General features: G+C 34.5%; 1 protein-coding gene across 1 annotated transcript in view; it reads right to left on the bottom strand.

The window, feature by feature from the left end:
- Positions 1–11,795, bottom strand: part of LOC140060322 (adenylate cyclase type 10-like) — a 120,291-nt gene extending 108,496 nt beyond the window's left edge. Inside the window, exons 1-6 of the mRNA XM_072106474.1 lie at positions 11,632–11,795; positions 6,790–6,930; positions 5,155–5,298; positions 2,279–2,487; positions 1,742–1,853; positions 1,028–1,093 (exon numbers count right to left, since the gene is read on the bottom strand). Of these exons, the coding sequence (XP_071962575.1) occupies positions 1,028–1,093; positions 1,742–1,853; positions 2,279–2,487; positions 5,155–5,298; positions 6,790–6,930; positions 11,632–11,764 (805 nt within the window). The 5' untranslated portion in view covers positions 11,765–11,795. The remainder of the gene's footprint in view (positions 1–1,027; positions 1,094–1,741; positions 1,854–2,278; positions 2,488–5,154; positions 5,299–6,789; positions 6,931–11,631) is intronic.
- Positions 11,796–23,008: the final 11,213 nt, after the last annotated feature.

Raw genomic sequence — 23,008 nt, 5'->3', positions numbered from 1 at the left:
GTGAATATAGGGATTTGTAATTTTAGCATGACATGTCCTAATAGACTCTTTCCCAGCCGTTTTTTGGGTCTACTGTAGCAGCTGGAATCAATAAATCATAGTGGAGTTTCCATTTTCACAAAACTGTCTGTCCTTAGAACTATAACTGCTGCTTGCTTTAGCTTCTGATTGAGTAGTCCTAATGGGACGTAGCGGGCTAGAGCAGCAGCGTGAAAATAATGCAATGTTCCGTTACGGCTTATAGGTGGTTCCGTAATAGCAAAGCGAAATGATTGTTTATTCACATTTAACTCTTCCGACATATTAAGAACAAACAGTTCTGAGAAACAAACACACACTAACTTTATTGTGGAAAATGATTATAGAACAGTTTTTGTCCAATTTCTATACTTGAATCATTTAATTTTGATTTTGACAAAATATACGTACAGAACTGTTAAGTAAAAATTGAGGCAGGCCAAAACGTTTGAAATAATTTACGATACGATGTGTTTACTTAAAGATGTACAGTCCCCCAAAAAACAGAAAAATATAGATTAATCAAATCCGACTTTGAAAAGGCCATTTTACAGTTTTAATTAAGTTATTCACTTCTGTAGAAAACAAAACAACAATAACTGTTTATATATAACAAAAGAAACGGTTAATTTTAACCAAAACCAATGTCTGACAGACAATTTAGGTATTTTTTTGGCTTTTAATTACATTTTTTTTCAATCCAGCAAAGTGAATAACTATTGTTTAAAATTAAAATGGCATAGGCCTATTCAACAAATAATACTTTTTAGGGGGACAATATATCTTTAAAACAACATGAGATTTAACTACACAGTATTTTAATATGTTGTATGAACAATTGAAATTTAAGCACCGGTAGTAAAATTATACCGTAACAAAATAAAACGAATATCCTTTCCCCTTTTTCTTTCAATATACATTATAAGGTTATATACAGCGCTTCACACTACTAGTGTCTAAATTAAAACAATGAATAATTTGATCTCTTGGGTTTGAAAAGTCTACTTACGTCTTCCCTTCTCGTCAATCTTGGCTTCCTTACCAAACACCTTTCTTGGAGACTGTACCCGTTTGACTGTGAATACAAAACATGATATAAAACAACGTATAACAGGTTAGATTAGCAATAAAAGAAAACAAAATGTGCTTTAAAACCCCTACTAGCACATGAGTATTAAATTTAAATATATTTGTATTGTGTATATTTCTTGTTGGAAATTTTAAACTTTTGCACCACAAGGGTACACACAAATAATCGCGGCGGGCTGCTGATGATAAGTGATCTACGCACCCGCAAGGCTCGAACCTCACAATATACACTCGTAGCCTCGTATTTACTACAATATGAAATGGGGAAATGCCTCTTACTGTATATTCATATTATTCTTATATTTTTAATAAACCAGAATTGAATTGAATTGAATCGAATAAGGAAAGAAATAATATGCTATGCCGCGCGCATTGAATGTCGGAACTGGAGTAGGCTTATTAGTATTAAGTTAAATATTGAAACGGTTTGGTCATGGAGGTATTAGAATCTCCCTTGGTTTGGTGGAGTATATACGGACCATCTGATTAGATTTTTTTAAGCGACTGTTGTATTTTATGGCAGTGTTTTAGGCAGTGTATTAGTAGACATTTTTTATCATTTTTGAGAGATTTTCCAACGAATATTATCACTTCAATGTGATGAAATGAATATTCATTTTCACAATGTTCTTACCAGGAGTAGAAATGCCTAGTAGGGCCCCACTAACAGCGTTCGCCTGCAGTTCATGCTGTTTAACAAGGCCTAAAATATCATCGTCTGGAGTTGCTAGGCCATATGATATCACCTTGAAATAGACAGCACAGTTAATTAAAGGATAAATGAACACGCATACTACAGTAGGCCTACTAATATTAATACTGTACTATATTAATATTTTCCATATTTCTTACTTAGCATTGAAAATAAAATTAAGTTTGATAACCAGATAAGATTTGATTTGTTAAATAATTAGATTTTGTTTTTATTTTTCTTTATTATTAATAGTATTTACAATATTTTTAATACTTTCTTAATTACCGGTATTTAAATTCATTTTTTTAAAGCAAAATATAAACTTAAAAATAAGAATTCCATAAATTTGTAATATTTCAGTCAATAAAGATCGTATGTCAGATAAGGTCTAATGCCAAGTAGTACTGTATTATGTGCTTTTGACCACACTCGTGAATTGGAACATCTGTGTGGTGGTTTACATATGGAACTTCTTACCCGGATATGTTTATCGTCAGACATTTTTTCGATGTGACAAAGGTCGTGATCAGGCGCATAAGCCCACACTTTGGGAGACAAGATAATATCGCCTGGCTGGGCAAACTTTTCCGCTTTGTTAGCATCATCAACAGCCGTACTGCTCAGGGCCACTTGCTGGCATTCATCGTTACCAATGTATGTAACTTGTAAAGGACCAATAGAAAGACCTAAAGGAGACACAATACAAACCACACGTGCGTTAACAATAAGGTCCGGCTTGTTCACACGCAACTTGTAGTGTATTTTGCGCGGTACGCAACATACACCACAGTACGTACACGCGCTAGTACAGACGCTTGTTTAAAAACTGCGTTCGTTTTGATACCAATACTTACGCAGCGCATCATTTACGACGTAAAAAATAGCTAAACCCTGCGCGTATGGTGCGCTTGAGACGCAAGAGACCTTTTGTGTAAGAAGCAGCAGCCAAAAGGGCTACTAAAAAGATTCTAAAACAAAAACCGATGTGAACATTTTCCACTTCAAGAAGATAATTGGCAATACTAACACTGAAAATGTTAATTGATATGTACCGGGCTATTTCAGAAAACTATTGGAATCATATAAACACTGAAATACTGGTTCACCTTTCCATCATAATGTATCATCATAATAGTCCTATATATTTTAAAAAATAATTTCTGTTCAAAATCTATTTAACAAAAAATGTTCCGTCTTAAATATAAAACTTGAAACAAGAAGAAGGAAACAGTTTACAATAAATTCAGCAAAATCGGTCGATAGACTGTGAACATTATAATTGACAGATGTTTTGTGTTATTCCAATTTCGGTTGTCACGTTTTATCGAACTTAAAATTATTGTGTTCTCAACTGAATGATGAATTTAAAAAAAAACAGAATGGGTCAACAATTTTATTTCAGTCTGGTCATATCATTCAGAAAAAAATACAAAAACAATATTCTAAGGCAATACCTAATTACTAGTTTAAATTATTACTTATATCTAAAAGAGTTACAGCGAAGAAGACGGAGAGATGGCACCGAAATGGTCGGTTAGCTTCATATAAGCACGAAATGGAAAATACTTGATGATGAAGATCATGATGATGGTGATGATAATGATAATGGCGATGATGATAGTGGTGGTGATGTTGATGGTGGTGGTGATGATGATGATGATGGTGGTGGTGGTGGTGGTGGTGATGGTGGTGATGATGATGATGATGATGATGGCGATGATGATAGTGGTGGTGATGTTGATGGTGGTGGTGATGTTGATGGTGGTGGTGATGATGGTGATAATGATGATGATGGTGATGATGATAATGATGATGATGGTGATAATGATGATGATGGTGATGATGATGATGATGGTGGTGGTGATGATGATGATGGTGGTGGTGATGATGATGATGGTGGTGGTGGTGATGATGGTGATGATGATGATGGTGGTGATGATGATGATGATGATGATGATGATGATGATGATGATGATGATGATGATTATGGTGACGATGATGATGATGGTGGTGATGATGATGGTGATGATGAGGGTGATGGATAGTGATGATGATGATGATGGTGATGGTGATGGATAGTGATGATGATGATGGTGATGATGTTGATGACGACGATGATGACAACGATTGACAACGACGATGATGAAGAAATGTTATTGCGATTCAAATTACAACAATTTGATAGTCTACTTGGTGGACGCACTTTGTTTAATGGAAAAATTGGATGAAAATTGAACTTTACATATAATATGATTTATTGCATTTTGAAACCGAAGTGGGTATTATCAACATGACGAAACTACTCGGGTTATTTCCCTTCCTTCTAAACTATGCAATATCTATTGAACCTAAATATATTAAAAGACAATGTTATTATTTCAGGTGTAATTTCCGGCGACCTAGCAGCTCTATTTTTCAAAATTTACAATTTTCGCACCCTTCAGACAGCAGTACCATTCTACGACCCAGAACCAGATACAGTATTGCTTTGAGGAGGCATATATACTGTACGTTGTATTACTATAAGAGACTTCAACCTTTCTATTCCATTCGGTCAGCGATTCTAAAACTTTTTGAATGAACGCAACAGAGTCCACCGTCGACCAAATGAAAATCCTTCTTATAATAGTACACAAGGGTGGAAACAAATACAATAACTTCATTATTACTGTATTTCTTATAGTAAAGCATTGTCACCAGCGAGGAAACAAATACAACAAAATTTACTCATATGTCTAAGAATATTTTCTTTATAGCAAAATTTACCACCAAGGAAGGAAAGAAATAAAACAAAGTTTTTTATGATGTTTTCTGTTGTAAATGTATCCTGTCTCAATTTGTTCTTGTCTCGTTCTGAATTTTTCCACGATTATCAGAGTCTTTCTGTACGATGTATAGGCACTAAACAAAATGTTGTTTATTTTTAAATTTACTGACAAGGTTAAACGTGGGTTGTGTGGTATTACGTGCTGAGCACCTTAATGTTTCGTTTTTATTTTTTTTTCTGATAATGATATAAATCACATATTGTTAGGTAGTGAAAACATTGATATAATGATTAGAAGACAAGAACTTGGTAACGATACATAAAACATTCAAATTTTGACGCTCAATATGTTTTACTATAGTTATTATCTGTTTTTAAATAACCTTTCGATTTTTTCTGTAAACTAGATCCAGAAAAAAGGGTATTATACCTATGAAACGCCATGTATACAACAATTATCTTTATAAATATAAAATATATTATCAATTGCCGTTCTAAAAAAAAACAACTAAAATTTACGGCACCTACCGTACTGAGCATTATTCTTTTCAAACTCATAAGAATACAGGAATATATAAACATTTACCTATTTTTACTTTTAGCCGGACGCCTACATCTGTGTTCCAGTTGTCACATTTTTCTTGGATACGAAGTGCGCATTTGACAACGCGAATTATCGTATTGTCAAGAGTGTCACGTTTAACTTTCCATAATGCAATAAAAGCGTCACCTGTGAAAAAAAAAAGAACACATTGTACATATACTAGGCCCATATAATATAGCACTACAAATACAAGCAAGCATTGTCATGTTTGTCATAAACGCACTGCAAGAAGATATTATTGTGTGTGTAGTGAGTGGGGGGGGGGGGGGGGGTGGTGTACTGTGACGTTGTCACTCATAACACACACTTCAGTGTGACAGTGGCCTATAGCCTATTCTAGGACCAAATGTCATAATTTGCAAAACACCTTAAATTATCCGTACAGTACGATACAGTTGTAGCATGTGGCTCTGTATCACGGAAGAACGTTGAACATAACATATAATACCGAAACAAGTCCTAGTAGTACAGAGAACCGAGTGTTGTTGTGTAGGGCTATATTCCTCATAATCCCGTATTCGTTTAACAGGACCGTCGCGTCATAGTCATGAACTCTATGGAAAGTTTATGTGAATGCTTTTGCAGATGATAAATTCCACACCTATAAAAAGGTGTTATCATTGGCCTCAGTAAAATTGAATTAGGACAAGTGCTCTGCCTGAAAACAGTAAACAGTATTCTAACCTATCAATTTGCAAGTCAATTTATGGTTAGTTTCAAATTTGATAATTGAGTTGAGTTTAGACTGAGAGGTGGAATTTCAATTTCAATTCCGAATGTTCATATTCAAATTATTTATTCTAGATTGTTAGAAGCAATTGACTGTTCCTTGTCTAATGAATATAAAAAATATTAACATATTTATAATTGGAGCGGGTAGCATCGTCAAAACCTCCACCCACCCACACTTCCGATTATCTGTTTTAATGAACTTCATTTACGAACTGCTGGACCGAATTTGATTCACTCGGCCTATACCTTTTTATATGATGCGTGGAAGCTGAAACGGTGAAAAGTTATGTCCATATTTAAAATACCGTATCTGGAAGAGGAGACAATTATCTCGCTATCTCCGAAAAACCCTACTACTGTCACACAGATTAACCTAATTGATTGATTGGCGTCATCACATGACCTTATGAGACACAAGCATTAATATCATATCATCATCTTCATATCATATAGATCGTTGTAAATGTTTTCTGCTGCTGATGATAGCGTGCACAGCATTGGAGTCTGCAGTTTCAGGATGCCTGTCAAATTTATATAATATCATGTATAATTATGTAATCTGGTATCTGCCAAGTCACCTCATGTTTTCTTCCACATCAGCAGATGGTTGTTAGGGAGGAGATATCTAGATATATATTTTACAGTGTGTGTATAATTATAGGCCTTAGCTTGTGTCAAGATGATAAACTATATTTATATTGGTACTACTGTATATTACGGTTTGTCCTTTGCATTGCGAATCTTTCTCCCAAAATTCGGACGTTTTGTTTTCCCTGCCCTGCTACTACCTCCGAACAAACCTAACACCAAATTTGAACTCGTCACCTTGACGAGTTAGTCCATCCACCATTATAGTAGGCCTTTAGTAAATAATTCGTAATTCACCTGCAAACTTGAGAACGTCACCCTCTGATCCGATGATATTCTCCACTATGGCACCGAGATAGTCATTCAGCGTCTTGGAAAGTTTATCTGTACCATTACTACGTGAATTCAAACTGTATTTCTCACATAGAGCAGTGAAACCTGTAAATAATAAACCAATAGGCTTAATGTCAATAGTGGAAAAGGTTAATATAGTTGTATACAGTTTATAGTAATTTTTTTACATAATTCATCATTTTTTGTCATCATACGATAGGCCTAGTGATAATACTGTAGTAACACTTGATTCCCATTAGAACGAAACGCAAGGACGTAAGCCCACGAAGTATAATTTGACCAATCACAAGTGATGGATAATTCGAACTGTCGCTTGTCATTGGTCAACTCGCCTGCGTTGCGCCTACGGAATTGTGTCTCTATTGGGAACCACGCCTAGAAGAAATACCCGGCCAGAGCTACCTTTCCTGCACTCCAGTATTTTAAAAATTTCCATGTTGATATTCTAGAGAATATGCAGTACTATTGGTATTTGTCGCAGCCAGACGTAAGATCAAAGGACTGTACGAGTTTCTATCTTTGAAAGGTGAGTAGATTGCCTTCTTGTACAGATCGAATCATCAGGATACTCCTGTACCATAAAATTCTTATTTTCAAACCTTGGGCCTAATCACGAAAATACCGTAAAAAATAATTAGCCTAAAATAATCTTTGAGCCAAATCATTATTTCAGTAATAAATAATAATCATTTTCAAATCGTGCCCGTTTTATGTCGACATTTACTACTTTAAACTTTAATTTGTCACTTTTCCCTCGAGGGGCTGTTTTTACCGCTGATGTAGCCCAAATGTGTTGTTTACGGCGACACTGCTTTAATATCCTTGGTGGCATCAGTCGTCGTTAGGGAGGGAGGTCGTTGATTGAAACACTAATCAGTACGCTAGTCGATCAAAAAGATTATTATTTCTGTTTTATAATTCATGTATTCAATTGTATTAATTGAAGCCATAAAAGAAAATCTAATTGTTTATCATTCCCTCCCTACAGATATTTTTTTTACAATGATGTATGATTTAAGCAGGGAGTTAAAATAAACAATTTACAACTCCCTGATTTAAGGGTGTTTACCAAAACAATACATCAGACCTGATGAATGCAATGAATAGTAGTGAACCATGATAATTACATTATCTGTTACTATTCTGTTTGTATTGTGCACAATTTGCCTCAAGGCAAACAAAAAAATGAGACTATTATTACGACGATAGACAATTATTTTTTATAGGGCATTATTAAAGATATATTGTCCCCCTAATTTTCCTTTTCTAATTTTTGTTGAATGGCATCTAATTTCACATAACAGTTATTCACTATTCAAGTCAAGTCAAGTATCATTTATTGTCATTTGTTTTAAGAAAAAAAAAACACATAGAAATTCGGTTAATTCTATGACCAAAAACTGGATTAAAAAAAAAATGATTTACCTAAAAAAATGTAATTTAAAGCAACAAAAAAAAAAAAAACACTTAAATATGGCATATTTAAAGTCTGATTTTATTAATCTTCATTTTTCCTGTGTTTAGGGAACAATCTTTAAGCATTTTTTAATCATCGTAACACGTCGATAAAACATGTATAGAGAAAGTGGTACAACAATTCCACTTTCAGTAAAAAGTTATTCTTATAATGTACACATTTCGACAACAGCAGATTCCATAATTATTGTAAGCATCCGATGGAGAGGTATTCTTTAAAGCATTTGTTTCAATCATTGTAAACACGTCAATAACACATTATAAAGAAGGTGGTTCAATTTCACTAAAAAGTTGTTGATGTACTTTTTCTGGTAGTGTAAAATACATAATTCCGACAACATCAGCTTATTCCATTATTTTAAGTACCGTACTAAAACTGTCAATTTAATTCTAAAGCTTTCTATTACACCTAAATATAAACTTAATGGTGATTAACAACGGCATTTAATTCAAATAAGAACATTGAAACATCGAATAAAGTTATATGAAATTGCATAATGTGCACTTAAGTTTAGTGGTACTGTATATGCCATTTTACAGTTTCTATGAATTGTAACACGAGCCCTATCCCACTGAGACACGGTGACTAGTCGTCAAAAGAATTCCATAACGATGAGTAGCATAAACTATTAGGTTGTATATAAATGTCAATGTCACAGTACAGTACAAGCACACGGTAGGCCAACACAATAATCGTAAAAAAAAACGGTGGCGGAAATTCCTCCAATAATCGTGGTTTCTAAACTTATGAGCAGACGATAGGAGTGTCTTTCGGCGGAAGGAACTGGCATATAATTAAGTGAGTGGTAAGCAGCGGGTTCACAACAGAAACTGAGACAGGATAGATAGTTTCGAGTTAGACGGAAGGCGTATTCCAGTCAGTTCGTTGATCAGAGCTGTAATTTCACTCTTCCCTGATCAGAGCAGATCGGAAACACAAAACGTTTTCGTTAGTAGGCCTACACAGTCAAAGTATTGTTTGGAAGTCATACGAGGCCTACACAGTAAATAGTTATGTTGATTTTTTGGATTTCTATGTTGTACATTGTTAGCGTTACGATGGCTTGCGAGCCATCACCTGATTGGAGAGCAATGTCCATGAATGAGCGTATAAATGATTCTAGTATCGCGATAATCGCAACGGTTACAGAGAAAACTGATGGCTCCGGGGGTGGACCATGCAGCTCCGATACCGTTTGTGGATACTGGGTAAACGCCATCGTTAAATGCGTGATTAAAGATGATACTGGTACTATTTCCGTTAATAGCAACGTCAAAATATCCGGATTCGGAGACAATTCCGATTGTACAGAAACAAACATAGTCCAAGGATCTACGATCAGCAATCTGATACTATTAGGACCTCATGAAAATATGTATTTGGTGAATGAATTGAACGAGCAAGCGGGTTCTGAGCGAGTTAATCGAGCAACTAAAGACAAGTACGTGAACGATTTCCCGGATTCAGTGTGTTATACAACAACACTGGCCCCGACGACGACCGAAAGAAGACAAACAACAACTCGACGACCAAGTACTCATCGACAAACCTCATCAAAAATGTCGACCACTATTGCAATGAAAGAAGCGAGCACAAAGGCAAACAAGGACAGTCATAATCGTGGTACGCAGGATTTTATCATTGATCCCACGACGAGTACATCAACGAGGAACACTTTCTCTTTCATCACATTTACTCTCGTTATTTTTACTTTGTTCGGACTAATAGTATAAAAGCAAAAACATTAATGTGGATTTAAATTACTTTCAACCTAAAATATGTATCATCTATATTCTCTTCTCACAATTACCAGTGCATAGTTATTTATACTAGATACATTTTGGATTAAAAAAACGCCTTAATACTGCGAACTGATGAACAAAAACCAAAAGCAGCAACGCCAACGCCCTACTTTAAGAATTTATTAAGAATAGATTTGATTTAGTTTGTCGTTAAAGCAGTTCTGGCATCTGCTGAGACATTTGTATTGTTGAATGAACTATGCTGTATTGTACCTAGATTCGAAGATTTTGAACAATTTGAAATACTTTGTTTAATACATTTTTGTGATTGGTATCACATTGTTATTTTGGTCCAGACAGATCAATAGATCCACCTCTGATTACGTCATTACAATGCCTAAAACATTTTTGTATTATTTTCATATAAATATATTAAAACATAGTGAAATTTTTAATCGAAACGTATCTGACCAATAGGTACCCGGATAATACAGATATGAGGAAATACGTCACATGACTAGCAATTTGAGATCTTGATGTCACGTGACGTGGTGTTAACATTCAACACTTCTAATAATGTTTTGGAATTCTGTACTGTAATTGATTATACTGTAATAAGCTGAACAACATTGTGTGCTTTGTGTATTGTAATTGAATTGATACGTTTGTTACAATGTTACAGTAATTAATTGCATAATAACTTAATTACAATATTTACACTTTTACTTTTTAAATGTTATCTTTTTGTTTTAAATATTTTATCAATATTAAATGTATTGCTTGTATTAATATAGTCTTGTTATATTAGTAACTATTTTATAATCTTAACACAGAACAGAGGGTAGGGTATTGGTCTGTTTCATCTTTTTAAACACTGTACTCAATTATAGGAATGGAAAAAACATCTGAGAGCGACCAAAAATGTATTATTTACAAGTAAATTCCGACTTATAAATAAAAAAACAATAAATAAATGCAACCACAACGTAAATTAATTAAGAAGTCTTTACCACCACTGTATATTGTGTTACCATATCGGTCACTGCGAACCATTCAGTACAATAGAATCAGTTGATATTGGATATTGCTTTTAACATTCTTATCTAAGTTAACTGGGAAGTGTGTTTTAGAATGTAAATTTTAAGATATTTTTATATTATTAATAAAAGTAATTTTGTTTTATATCAAATTGCATTCCTCTTTGTACTACTATTTAATTCCGCTGTATATTTAAGGGGCTCATCTGTTATCAGTCCGCCAATATACGCAATGCTCCATTAGATCGGTTGTTTATTCGAAAAAGAAATAATGGAAAATAAATTTCATTACATTTTGTAAATTAACGGAATAGATCAATTCAATTTCAATTCATCGACATTTTTAAATTCTGGACATTCAATGATCAACAAAGAAGAAGATTTTTGTTCAGCTCCACTAAGTATGAAACGCAATATGTGCCAAAATGTTTTTTTAACGAAAATTAAGTCGAATCGTCGTCCTAGAATCTAGACTAACGATGAAGATGAGAATATTAATGTATAGCTCAGATTTAATTAGTCCTACTACCTGAAATATCTGCAAACATTAACATTCCTTCTAAGCGTTGACTGAAAGGAAGCTGTCTGTCCATTGTAGAGGGCGCTAACACCAAATCAGGAACGTGAGTTGCAAGTTGGTTCTGTACTTGTGGTTGTTGCATATTAACGTTTGATGTCCAGAATTTTAAACTGTAAATCAGACCTAAATTAATTTTAAAAATGATAAAAAATATAAATTAAGATTGTAAAAGTAAATCAAACTTGCTATATTACTACTGTAGATTACATCGCCATAATAATATTAATAACAAATGCCGTGTAATGACACATTCGCTAATTAATAATAATATTTAATAATATGAATATAATATAACACAAGGCCTATTTAATATAATTAATAGTAATACGAAAACAAGGCAAGTCAACAGTTTGTAGAAACTTTTTATGATTAAAGCGTTTTTTGTACATACATAATCCATGGTATATATAATAATACAATGCCTATTTAATATAATTAATAGTATAATACGAAAACAAGGCAAGTCAACCGTTTGTGGAAACGTTTTATGATTGATTAAAACGTTTTTTGTACATACACAATACGGTATACTTACAATACATAGGCCTACTAAAATACCGAAATTAGTACAGTAGAAGAGGGGGTGGGGCAATCGGCCTAGCCCTATATATTTAAAGTCAAGTCAGTATTTATGCCTAGCTACTACTACTAGGCCTAGAACTTACTCTAATAAGTAATAATATTAATAATAAGTCTTAATTTTAATCTCTCGCTAACTTTTTCACTCTCTCTAGCTAGGCTAGAGGCCTCGCCTAGCTACTCTCTAGTAGGGCCGGCCCTCTACTAGATAGGCTCTAGGCCTAGATAGGCCTAGCCTAAATTATAATTTAATTATTTATAGCCTAGCTGGCTAGACCTCCTCGGTCTATGATTAGTTTAGGCTACACGTTACACCAACCACTAGGCTAGGCCTAGGCTACCTAGGGCCTAGGCCTACTAGGCCTAGCCTAGTAGGCCTACCAACAATGCCAGCAAGACCAACTTTATTTTGTGCTCATTTTATCAGTTTAGGCCTATATATATCAAAATATAAATAATGTAGTAAAAAAACATAAATACCATTATTATAATTTGCTGCAAACACACGTACAGTACTTTATATTATCTATTAATTATTAGTTTTTTCTTTAAAATAAAACAATTTGAAAAAGGTCTTTCTTTTTTCGACTCCTTTCAATTCTCTCCTTTTTTGCTGTCATCATGTTGTTAATGCGACCACCGGTTACGCGCACAGAGCCTGCTTTTCATTGGTCGATCACGTACGCGGTCTAATCAAGCACTCAAAAATGAAACATTGTGAGTAGTACAGGAAAACTATGAAATATGGTTGAAAAAATTGCAAAAGAATTTATTTCACCACAACGCATTTATATAAGGTCCCTATATGAACATATTAACAGTCTAGAAAAATCCAGGTAGGGGAAATAGGTTTTTTTAAACAAAATGTCCGCCAATGGCGAAAATGCCTAGAAAAGGACAAAAAAACAGTAGATCTAATTACCACTTTATAGCGGTTTTTACAATGATTTTTATATTTCTTTACAGTTTCGAAGATCTGAACTACAAAACACATTATTTTAAGTGCTGTTAATTAGAAAATGGCCGCAAAACAAATGTTTAAGTATCTAGATATTCCTATTGTTATATATATAAAACGCAGTCCTTCCTATGCTTAATACATAGGATTACGGTGTCTAATAATAAATCAGTTCATTTACATTTGTACTGTTATAACAATATATTACAACATTGGTGGTGCCAGTGGGGAGGGGTATAGGGATGGGAGATCATATGGGAAGGGTGAGGGAGTCTGTCCGACCCCCCATCCCCTCTCCCCAATTGGCTATTTTCGGGAGTATATGTAGACAATATGATGATATTTCCTAATATAAAACAATACCCCATTGAGTACTGTTTCAAGGATTTACATTTTTAAAAGTGACTAAAACTACCCTTTACTGGTATAATATTGTCTGAACATCTGGGTGCGCTTCCATTGATGGCCCAGCCAATTGATGCTAGCTACGCTCTCTCCCCATCCCCCCCCCCCACCCCTCATCGGGAAAATCCTTGCGCCATCACTGGACTACAATCTATTACTGTATTTATTCGGATAAACGCTACATTCAGAAAATTCGAATAAAGCCCCATAGGACATCGTTTTGAATAACCTACACCAGAGCACCCCCTCCCCGGCCCCCATCGGACATCATTTTGAATTTATTTCCACGAATGTACGCCCCGCCACATGCATATTATACACAATATTGTATTTTAACACATTTCTATTTGTAATAGAATTCACTGAATGGCATGATGGTGTTGTATTTGTTCACCTTACACACCCACAAAAATAAACGCCTCTCCGAATAAACTCCTCACGACGATTACACGCCCCCACTGCCCTCCTTAAAAATCAACCACCAAGGGCATTTATTCAAATAAATGCGGTAATTTCACTTTCATCTTGTCAGTATCTCATCCTCCATCTATTGGTGGGGAATTGAGCATGTGCTGTGCCGTAACATTCTTAAAAAATAGTGGAACAGCAGTCCAAACCATATTTTCTGCAACTGCAATTCATTTTACTACAACCTTTCAGGTAGGCCTACATCTAATCAACTTTAATAGTTTCTCTGGTGCTGGTAGTAAATTTGGCATCAATACTTTCCATCCCTCGTGATAGTCTGTGGGTTGAAGAATATTTCCTATCCACTACTATACCTGGTACAGTTTTTTGCAGCAAGGGAATAGATTTGCTTTTTGCAACTTTCTCAAAGAAAAGTAGGCTGTCTAAATTCTCCATTGACTTCCCTCCATATATAGCTACCAATGCCAAATTCCTGATGCAATGTTTTCTTCTTTTTTTTGGAAACTGTTTGGTTTACAGAATTTGACATACAACTCTAACTGTGATGTGATGATTTTTAAGACCAAAACACCTTTTCCTAAACCAAATTTACCTACGGCCCATAATTATAGCCATTAAACACAAGAGTTTACTTTGCCTTCACATAACGTAACAAACATGCATGGTACATAATAAATGTCTTGAAATGTTGCTGTTTCGGGCCAAGAGGTTTGATGTAGCAGTGTATGATAACATACAGTGGGCAGTGAGATGAAGGTTTCTGAGTAGTCTAGCAGCAGCAGTGTGTATGGAGTCAATGGAGTAAAAGAGGGCTGCAGGAAAAGTACAAGGTTCTTTTTCAACAATTAATGATGCATTGTGTATGACTGTATCACATCAATGATGAAATAGTATATATGTAAGGGAATGTGCACTGCTTCTCTATTGATGAATATGGCTGATTTTGACCCATGTGTATAATAATATGTTCTTTCGTCTTAAATTAATATTCTGTAACGGTTGCTTCATTCATTGATTTATTACCGTATGTTCTCGATGGGGGAGCACTGTGAATGCATGTAAAGTCTTTCCTTGGTGTGAAGCTCTGTAAAAATTAATTTGCTTTTTAGGCCTATACATGAAATCCAGGGATGTAATCACCTGTAATCACCTGTCTTGTCGGGCTCGTAAGTAGACCATACATTTCTGTATGGTACATGTCTTGCCCTCCCAATTTCATCAAGTCATCACTGCATGGTTTTTGTTTTGTTTTTTTGTTTTCATTCGTTTCCTTGATTTAAATTCTTCTGCAATACATTTTATCCCATAAAAGTAAATTTGTTGTATTTTCTTTCAATGAATTTATCAAGTTTATTTTTAAAGGCGTTTACTGTGGTGGTGTTAACGGCTTCCTCTGGTAGACTATTCCATAGGTTAACAATTCTGTAAGAAAAATTGTACTTGCGGATATCCAGTTTAGGTCGTCGCTTATATATGGTGTATCTATGTCTTCTTATGTTTCTCTCGTATGTTTTCATAGGGAAGAAGTTACGCATTCCACTACCACTTAGGCCTGTCACCATTCTAAAAACTTGAATCATATCTCCTCGTAATCTTCTAAAGGCCAATGTTGGTAGATTTAGTCGTGATACTACAACCCATCTATTTGGTATAGGAAAAGGTGTTAGTCTTAAAAAGTCATAACACCTGGGCAGTAGTATGCTTACAAACTCTGTAAAACCAAACATCTCCAAAACAAAACAAAAAAACCATCGCATCAGAGGAATTGGCATTGGTAGCTATATACTGTATGGAGGAATATATTCTGGGAGAAAGTAGCAAAAATCAAAACAGCACTTGAAATAAAGTCTATTCCCCCAACAACAAATGCTGCAAAATGTCTTTCTCTGCGTGTATATTACCATGGTACAGCAGTGGATAGAAAATACTCTTCAACCCACAGACTGGGGGATGGAAAGTTACAAATGGCGTGATGTGTCCATTGATGACAAATTTACCACCAATACCACGGCATCAGCACATGCTTAATTCCTACCTATAGACAGAGGATGATAACTGGACAATGAAAATGAATGGATTAATAGATTGTAAGATTGTATAATTCTATTGTTGTGACAGTACAAATGTAAATGAACTGTTTTATTAGACACCGTAGTCCTGCATTATAATGCAGGACTACGGTGTCTATTATTATAACCGTGGTGATATCTTGATACTTAAATGTGTGTTTTTGCTGCTAAATAGCACTTAAATTAATATGTATATTGCAGTTCAAATGTTTGACACTAAAGAAATATAAAAAGCATTATAAAAACTGCTATCAAGTGGTAATAGATATACAATATATGTTTTTTGTTCATTTTTAGACATTTTTCGCCATTGGCGGCCATTTTGTTAAAAAAAACCTATTTCCCCTACCTAGATTTTTCTAGACTTTTAGTATGTTCATATAGGGACCTTACAGAAATCCATTGTGGTGAAAAAAATTCTGTTGCAATTTTTTCAACCTTTTACTGATTCTGAGAATATCTTTCCTGTACTAGATAGTGGATACAGAATGGAGCAAAATAAAATAGTACAATATACAAAGTTAATCTAACTGATGGAATGAATAAACTTGCAGCATATGAGAGCACAACACTTTACTCTACGAAATTCATTTGAGTTTAAACGAATGTTGGGAAGAATCTAACAGTCTTTAACTTCATGATGAATTTCTTCCCACAATCGCGAAAAATGTTGACAATAATTTGTATCTCAATAAAAACACGCACACGTACGCACCCACCCACACCTTTATTGTAATCGATTATAGGTGCTTAATTACTTGTACACTACACGCTCTTATCGCCAAATCGAAATGGGTATATGTTGTCTTGGGAACAGACACGACAGGCCCATGTTTACAACTAATAATTATTCATAAAGCGTGGTTCCCACTAGCGACGCAACACAAGGACGTAACGCAACGCCAGTAAATTGACCAATCACAAGCGATGGCTTTTTCGCTTGTGATTGCTAAAGCTTGGTTCCCACAAGAACGTAACGCAAGGACGTAAACGCAACGCAAGCGTTTTAACCAATGACAAGCGACGCAAGGACGTAACACAACGCAAGTGAATTGACCAATCACAAGCGATGGCTTATTCACTTGTGATTGCTAACTGTTTATAACTTCGCTTGTCATTGGTCAATTCACTTGCGTTGCGTTACGTCCTTGCGTTGCGTCGCTAGTGGGAACCACGCTTAACTGTCTATAACTTCGCTTGTCATTGGTTAAAACGCTTGCGTTGCGTTTACGTCCTTGCGTTACGTTCTAGTGGGAACCAAGCTTAAGTGATCATGTCATTATTCTACAGCAGTTACTACATTATAAAAACATAATATCACATGCCTGTTATTTACTTTCTACATTTAAAGAACTCAATGTTACAGTTACCGTATATTGTAGCTTAAAAACAGAGTTAGGCCTACTACTGAAATAAATACCCTCAAATAAACGCCCCGGGCATTGATTTTTTTCTTCAAATATTTTTCCCCGCCACACATGCATAACACACATTCGTATTATAACACAATTTGTAGTAGAATTCATTGACTTCCATGATCTACATTTTTTACTGTATTTTTATCACTTCTTGTCACAATTCTGTATATTTATATACATGTTACCATATTAACACAAAACAAGGCCATGTAAATGGCTGCAGTCGCGTGCTCAAGTTAGTGTTTACCGACCAACCGACCGACATAGTGAGCTGTAAAGTCGCGTTGCACGCGACTAGAAATAAACTCTTCCCTTTGAATAAAAAGTATCAAGAAAGAAATCAAAATGTTCATGTAAAAAAGTTTATTCTTTTTTTTCTGTCAACTGAGAAATAGTCCGGAAACGTAATTATTATTTTACTAACGTAGCTCTCATCCAGACAAAGAGCTATATAAATGTATTCCAACCAGCAAGTTGAAACACACGGAGAGCGGCGATGGGATTCGAACCGTGGACCAAAGGAAACATGCTCGTTCATGGTTTAGCGCAAAACTAAACACATTATTGCACTATCTGTAGGTCTATATGCAAATAAGGCCTAAATGGAAAACTATTTTCAGGAATAATAGTATCAACCATTTATCAGAATTGACTTTATTCTTAATCTGAATGTATCTATGTGAATTTCTTGATTGTTTTAAGTTGTATAAACTTGATTCGTCTTGAAATGCGAATAACGGACGGCACGTGACGCGAAATCAACCAATCAATGGCTATACATACACTATGCTTGTGAGAATGCTTATTCTTAAAACTCGTACGTAGTCGTCGACGAGAAAAATATCTATCGTCTTCATTGCATAAACTGCTAATTCATCTGTTTATCAATGACAATGGATAACCATGGAACAGGGTTATTTCTATTATCTCTCCTACTTGTAAACGGTAAGTTTGATAATTCGGTTCATTGTGAGAAAACATAGATTTTGTTTTAAAAAAAACCACAAATTATTTGTAGATATAAAGTTTTACACCATGATATAGTTCTTATCTTATAGTAATTATATTCTCAGGTTCTGGAATTTCTGCATTCTCACTCCTAAGAGGACGATCGAAGTATATTGATCAAAACTTACCGCAAACTTTATATCTACATATTGATTCTGCCATGCAAACCTTCAAACAATATATGGCAACTTATTTATTAACTTAATTAACACCATAATATATGTTTTGTGTTAACAGTAGTACCTAAATTGGTAAAATTGTAGAATTCACAACACTCGTGCTTCTGCAGATAAAAGTAAGGTAAAAAATGACTAGGCCTATTTGAGAAAACATTAATTGAGAGCCATCGCAATTATAACAAAGTTAAAGTGGCTCAAAGTATACCTGGGTAAAATACAATATCTTAGTTGCCCATAATAATCTTCTCTAGCTATTGCTAGAGCAACAAAGTAGAAAGTTTCCAAGCAATTTAGAAAAATGTACAATAGATGTTTTACACTCAGAGTGAAACGTAAACCATATCAGACACTATCCTTGATGTTTATGGTTTCAATACTGCTCTTAAAAGATGAGAGAGAAAACTCTTATTACTGCCTGTTCCTTGCATGGTAAAGTTTACAAGTGGCAATTGTGTCCCCGCCAGAGGCCTACTCGATGGGCGAGTGGTAAGACTTCAGACAGCTTGGCCCACATGCTGACTTGAATACAAACAAGTATTATTTCTTTTTTCATAGAAACGTGTGCTGGTTGTAATGCCGCCGAAAATGACATATTAAAGAAGAGGTACTTTTTTGACAACACGCTCGAGATTGCATCGGCTTTTGCGAGTTCACCAATCACATGTCCGGGATATATCAAGGCATGGAAGTGGTTTCCATCTAAGAATTCAACAGAATCTATAAGGATGCTTGGCCTAGTTTGGAGACCGATACATTCGGAAACTTCTCAATATGAATTAGTAGGACGAACGCAATTACCACCTGCGCCTACAATCAACCAAGCTTACTCGTACAATATGAATCCTTCTGAGTGGATATCAGTGGAGACTGGAGATATTATTGGCTTCTATATCAATCAGGTACAATTCTACAACTAAAATTAAGATTTTACGTATGATATTAATAATAATCAATTAAATTTTACCTATTTTTAACTTTCAATATTTCCTAAAAACATACTCTCTTTAAATAAAATAAATAAGAATCCGCTTCATTTCTTATGTTACTGCCCTAATTATAATACACAAAGAGATGTTTTACTTGTAAGCGCAAACTCAATTATTGAGGATATCTTAGCAATGATTTTTCTTTAATGTATAATTTTAAATTTTTAAGTGAAATTTTTTATTTTTGGATCCGATCTTCTTTCGACTTGTGAAAATGTTTTATTTCGATTTCTTGTTAATTCTGGAAGATTTGATTGATGTTTTTGTTTTTTGCTGTTTTAAAATGTTGTATTTGTTATCTGAGGCGCCTTGAAGCTAAGATGGTTCCACCTTGTGAGGCGCCTCTGTGTAAAATATTATTGAATAAAAAAATAAATATATAAATAAAATAACCTTTAAAGATGTATTGTCCTCCTGAAAAAATAATTCTTAACAAAATTTTGTTGAATATGCCATTTTGTTGAATATGCCAATCTGGTGATAAAAATGCAATTTGTAATTACAGACCAATATCCCTTACCCCTATTTGTTCGAAACTGCTTGAAAAAATACTGTTTTCAAGTATATCTGATCACGTTGCTTATAATTGTCCAATTACTGATGTCCAGCACGGTTTTTCCCCTCACGTTCCTGTGTTACCCAACTTACCAACCTAACTCATTCCTGGGCATCTTCGCTAGATAAAACTAAAGCCCCCAGAATTGATGTTATCTTTCTCGACTATGCCAAAGCGTTTGATAAACTGCCTCACCATATTATTTTAAATAAGCTGGCTAGCCACTTTAATATCAGAGGCAATGTCTGGAAATGGATCAAGTCATTTCTATTGGGACGTTCCCAAAGAGTCTTGTATCAAGGATCCATTAGCCCATCATCCCCAGTTACCTCTGGCATACCACAGGGCAGCGTACTTGGACCCCTTATTTTTAACTTATTTATAAATGACCTTCCCTCATCTATTATTTCTCCATGTGCATTGTTTGCCGATGACACGATAATTTATAGAAATATATTTACTGTAGACGATGAAGTTGTTCTTCAGTGCGATCTGATCAGGCTTTCCTCTTGGTGTGATCTAAATGAAATGGAGCTTAACTTAAATAAAACCAAGGTTCTCCACATTACAAGATCAAGGAAAGAGTATAGACCTGTTTATCGTATAAATGACTTGCCTATTAAATCCGTATCTAGTCATTGTCATCTGGGGGTCACGATTAATAGTGAACTTACTTGGGATGACCATGTAAACTTAATTATTTCTCGTTCAAATCGAATGTTGGGTTTTATTACTAGTATTGCAGGAGGATCATCCCCTTCAGCTATTTTCTCACTCTATAAAGCTCTCATTGTCCCCATCCTTGAATATGGTGTCCCAGCGTGGTTGCCTCAAACCAAAAAACTTACAGAACGTATCGAGGCAGTCCAGCGAAGGGCTACTAGGCTTGTCCTTAAACAAACAAGAGGTGAAATGGAATACGAGGAACGTCTCACTAAGCTAAATTGGCCTACACTATCTAATCGAAGAAATTATCTTCTGTTATCCTTTGTTTGTAAATCACTTATTGGAACGGTTGATTGTAGTAGTGTTCGTCAATCTTTAGTTGTTAATGGCCGTCACCTTGATACACTTAAGTTCATTCATCACTATGCTCGAACCAATTGTCTTCATCATTCCGCTATTAATATATTCCCTAGGTTGTGGGAAGAATTACCGGAAATGATTAAAAGTTCTTTAATTTTAGACAGTTTTCAAATATTTTTAAATTCACTTAAATCACATGTTTTATATTGACTTTGTTGAATCGACTATTATGTATTTTATCCGTTTATTTTATATTGACACTGTTGATTCGTCTATTTGTTTTTTAAATATTTTTATATAGTTTATTTTATATCATTGTTGTTACTTTGGGAGTACGGAACCTGAACTCTTGTTATAGTGATTAGGTTCACTTTTAGGTTCCTGCCTACTCCCTTAGTTTCTGTGTTTTGTTTGTTTGTAACTGGTTTTTGGCAATAAATAATAATAATAATTTTAATGTAATATAATAGTTATCCACTTTGACCAAAAATTGTATCGAAAACAAATGTATTTACCTGAAAAACTGTAATTTAAAGCAAAAAATGGTCAAATTGGCTGCCAGCCAGTGGGTTTTTGGTTGAATTTAACCATTTATTTTGTCAATTTAGTGAAAACATTATTTTTTTTCTATGGAAGTGATTAGCTTGATTAAAACTACAAAATAACATATTCAAAGTCTGATTTAATTAATCTTCATGTTTTCATGTTTTTGGGGGAACAATACATCTTTAAATTACATTTCAGCTAATTAGTATAAGTATTGATATTCTTACCGTTATTTATACATCTCCTTTTAAAAATCTTTTAACACCACAGGTAATTTTGCCATATGACTACAGTGAAACATCTAGGATTGAGCAAGCATTTCAAATTGATGTCGACGGTCTAGTTATTGGTTCCTCACACAAGTTGGCGAATCATACAGGTTACAGATCTTACTCATTTTTGGCGGTTTATGAAGGTAAATCAGATGTCTTTTAATGGTTCGATTATCATAAGTACCTACATTTTTATCTTCTGTGTCGTTATTGTGTTTCATCTGAACGGCTTTGTTCGTTGCCTTATATTTGGCTCAAAAGAGGAAAAAAAAACCTTACAGAAGAGAAAAACAAAATTCATTAAAATTTCTATTTTTTTAACACTATAGGCCTACGTAAAAGGTGCATTGCCTTTATAAAAGGGGTTTTATTACACGATACTCATCACACCCGATCCAGCAATTGTCACTTTCTGACTATATGGCGTCATTCAGATACAAAGATCTGTATATTTATACATGTTATCTCTATCTATTTGCCGCCGACAAGGTATATCCTAATGTATATAAATAGTGAGTACTTTACTTATTTTTTTTACTGATAATGGATAATTTATTTATCATAAATTTGGGGCGTAATAATGTTCTAATGTGCATGCTTTTAATGTGCGGCGATATACATCCAAATCCTGGTCCGGAACAGTTTGCCATATTAACATACGTAGTCTAATCGTTCCAGGTAAACTAGCTGAAATTCAACACCTAGCAAATTTAAATAACTATGATATTATTGCTTTAACAAAAACATGGCTAGATCAAACTATCTTGAACCATGACATTTTACTAGACGGTTATCAAGAACCTATTAGAAATGATAGAAACCGCCATGGCGGCGGATGTGCTTTTTACATATCTAATTCTATACACTTAGTTAATTCCCATATTTGTAATGATCT

This window comes from Antedon mediterranea, chromosome 10, assembly GCF_964355755.1.
Source record: "Antedon mediterranea chromosome 10, ecAntMedi1.1, whole genome shotgun sequence".
NCBI lineage: Eukaryota > Metazoa > Echinodermata > Crinoidea > Comatulida > Antedonidae > Antedon > Antedon mediterranea.
The sequence above is the reverse complement of the archived record's forward strand: the minus strand, read 5'-3'. Positions and strand labels throughout refer to the sequence as shown.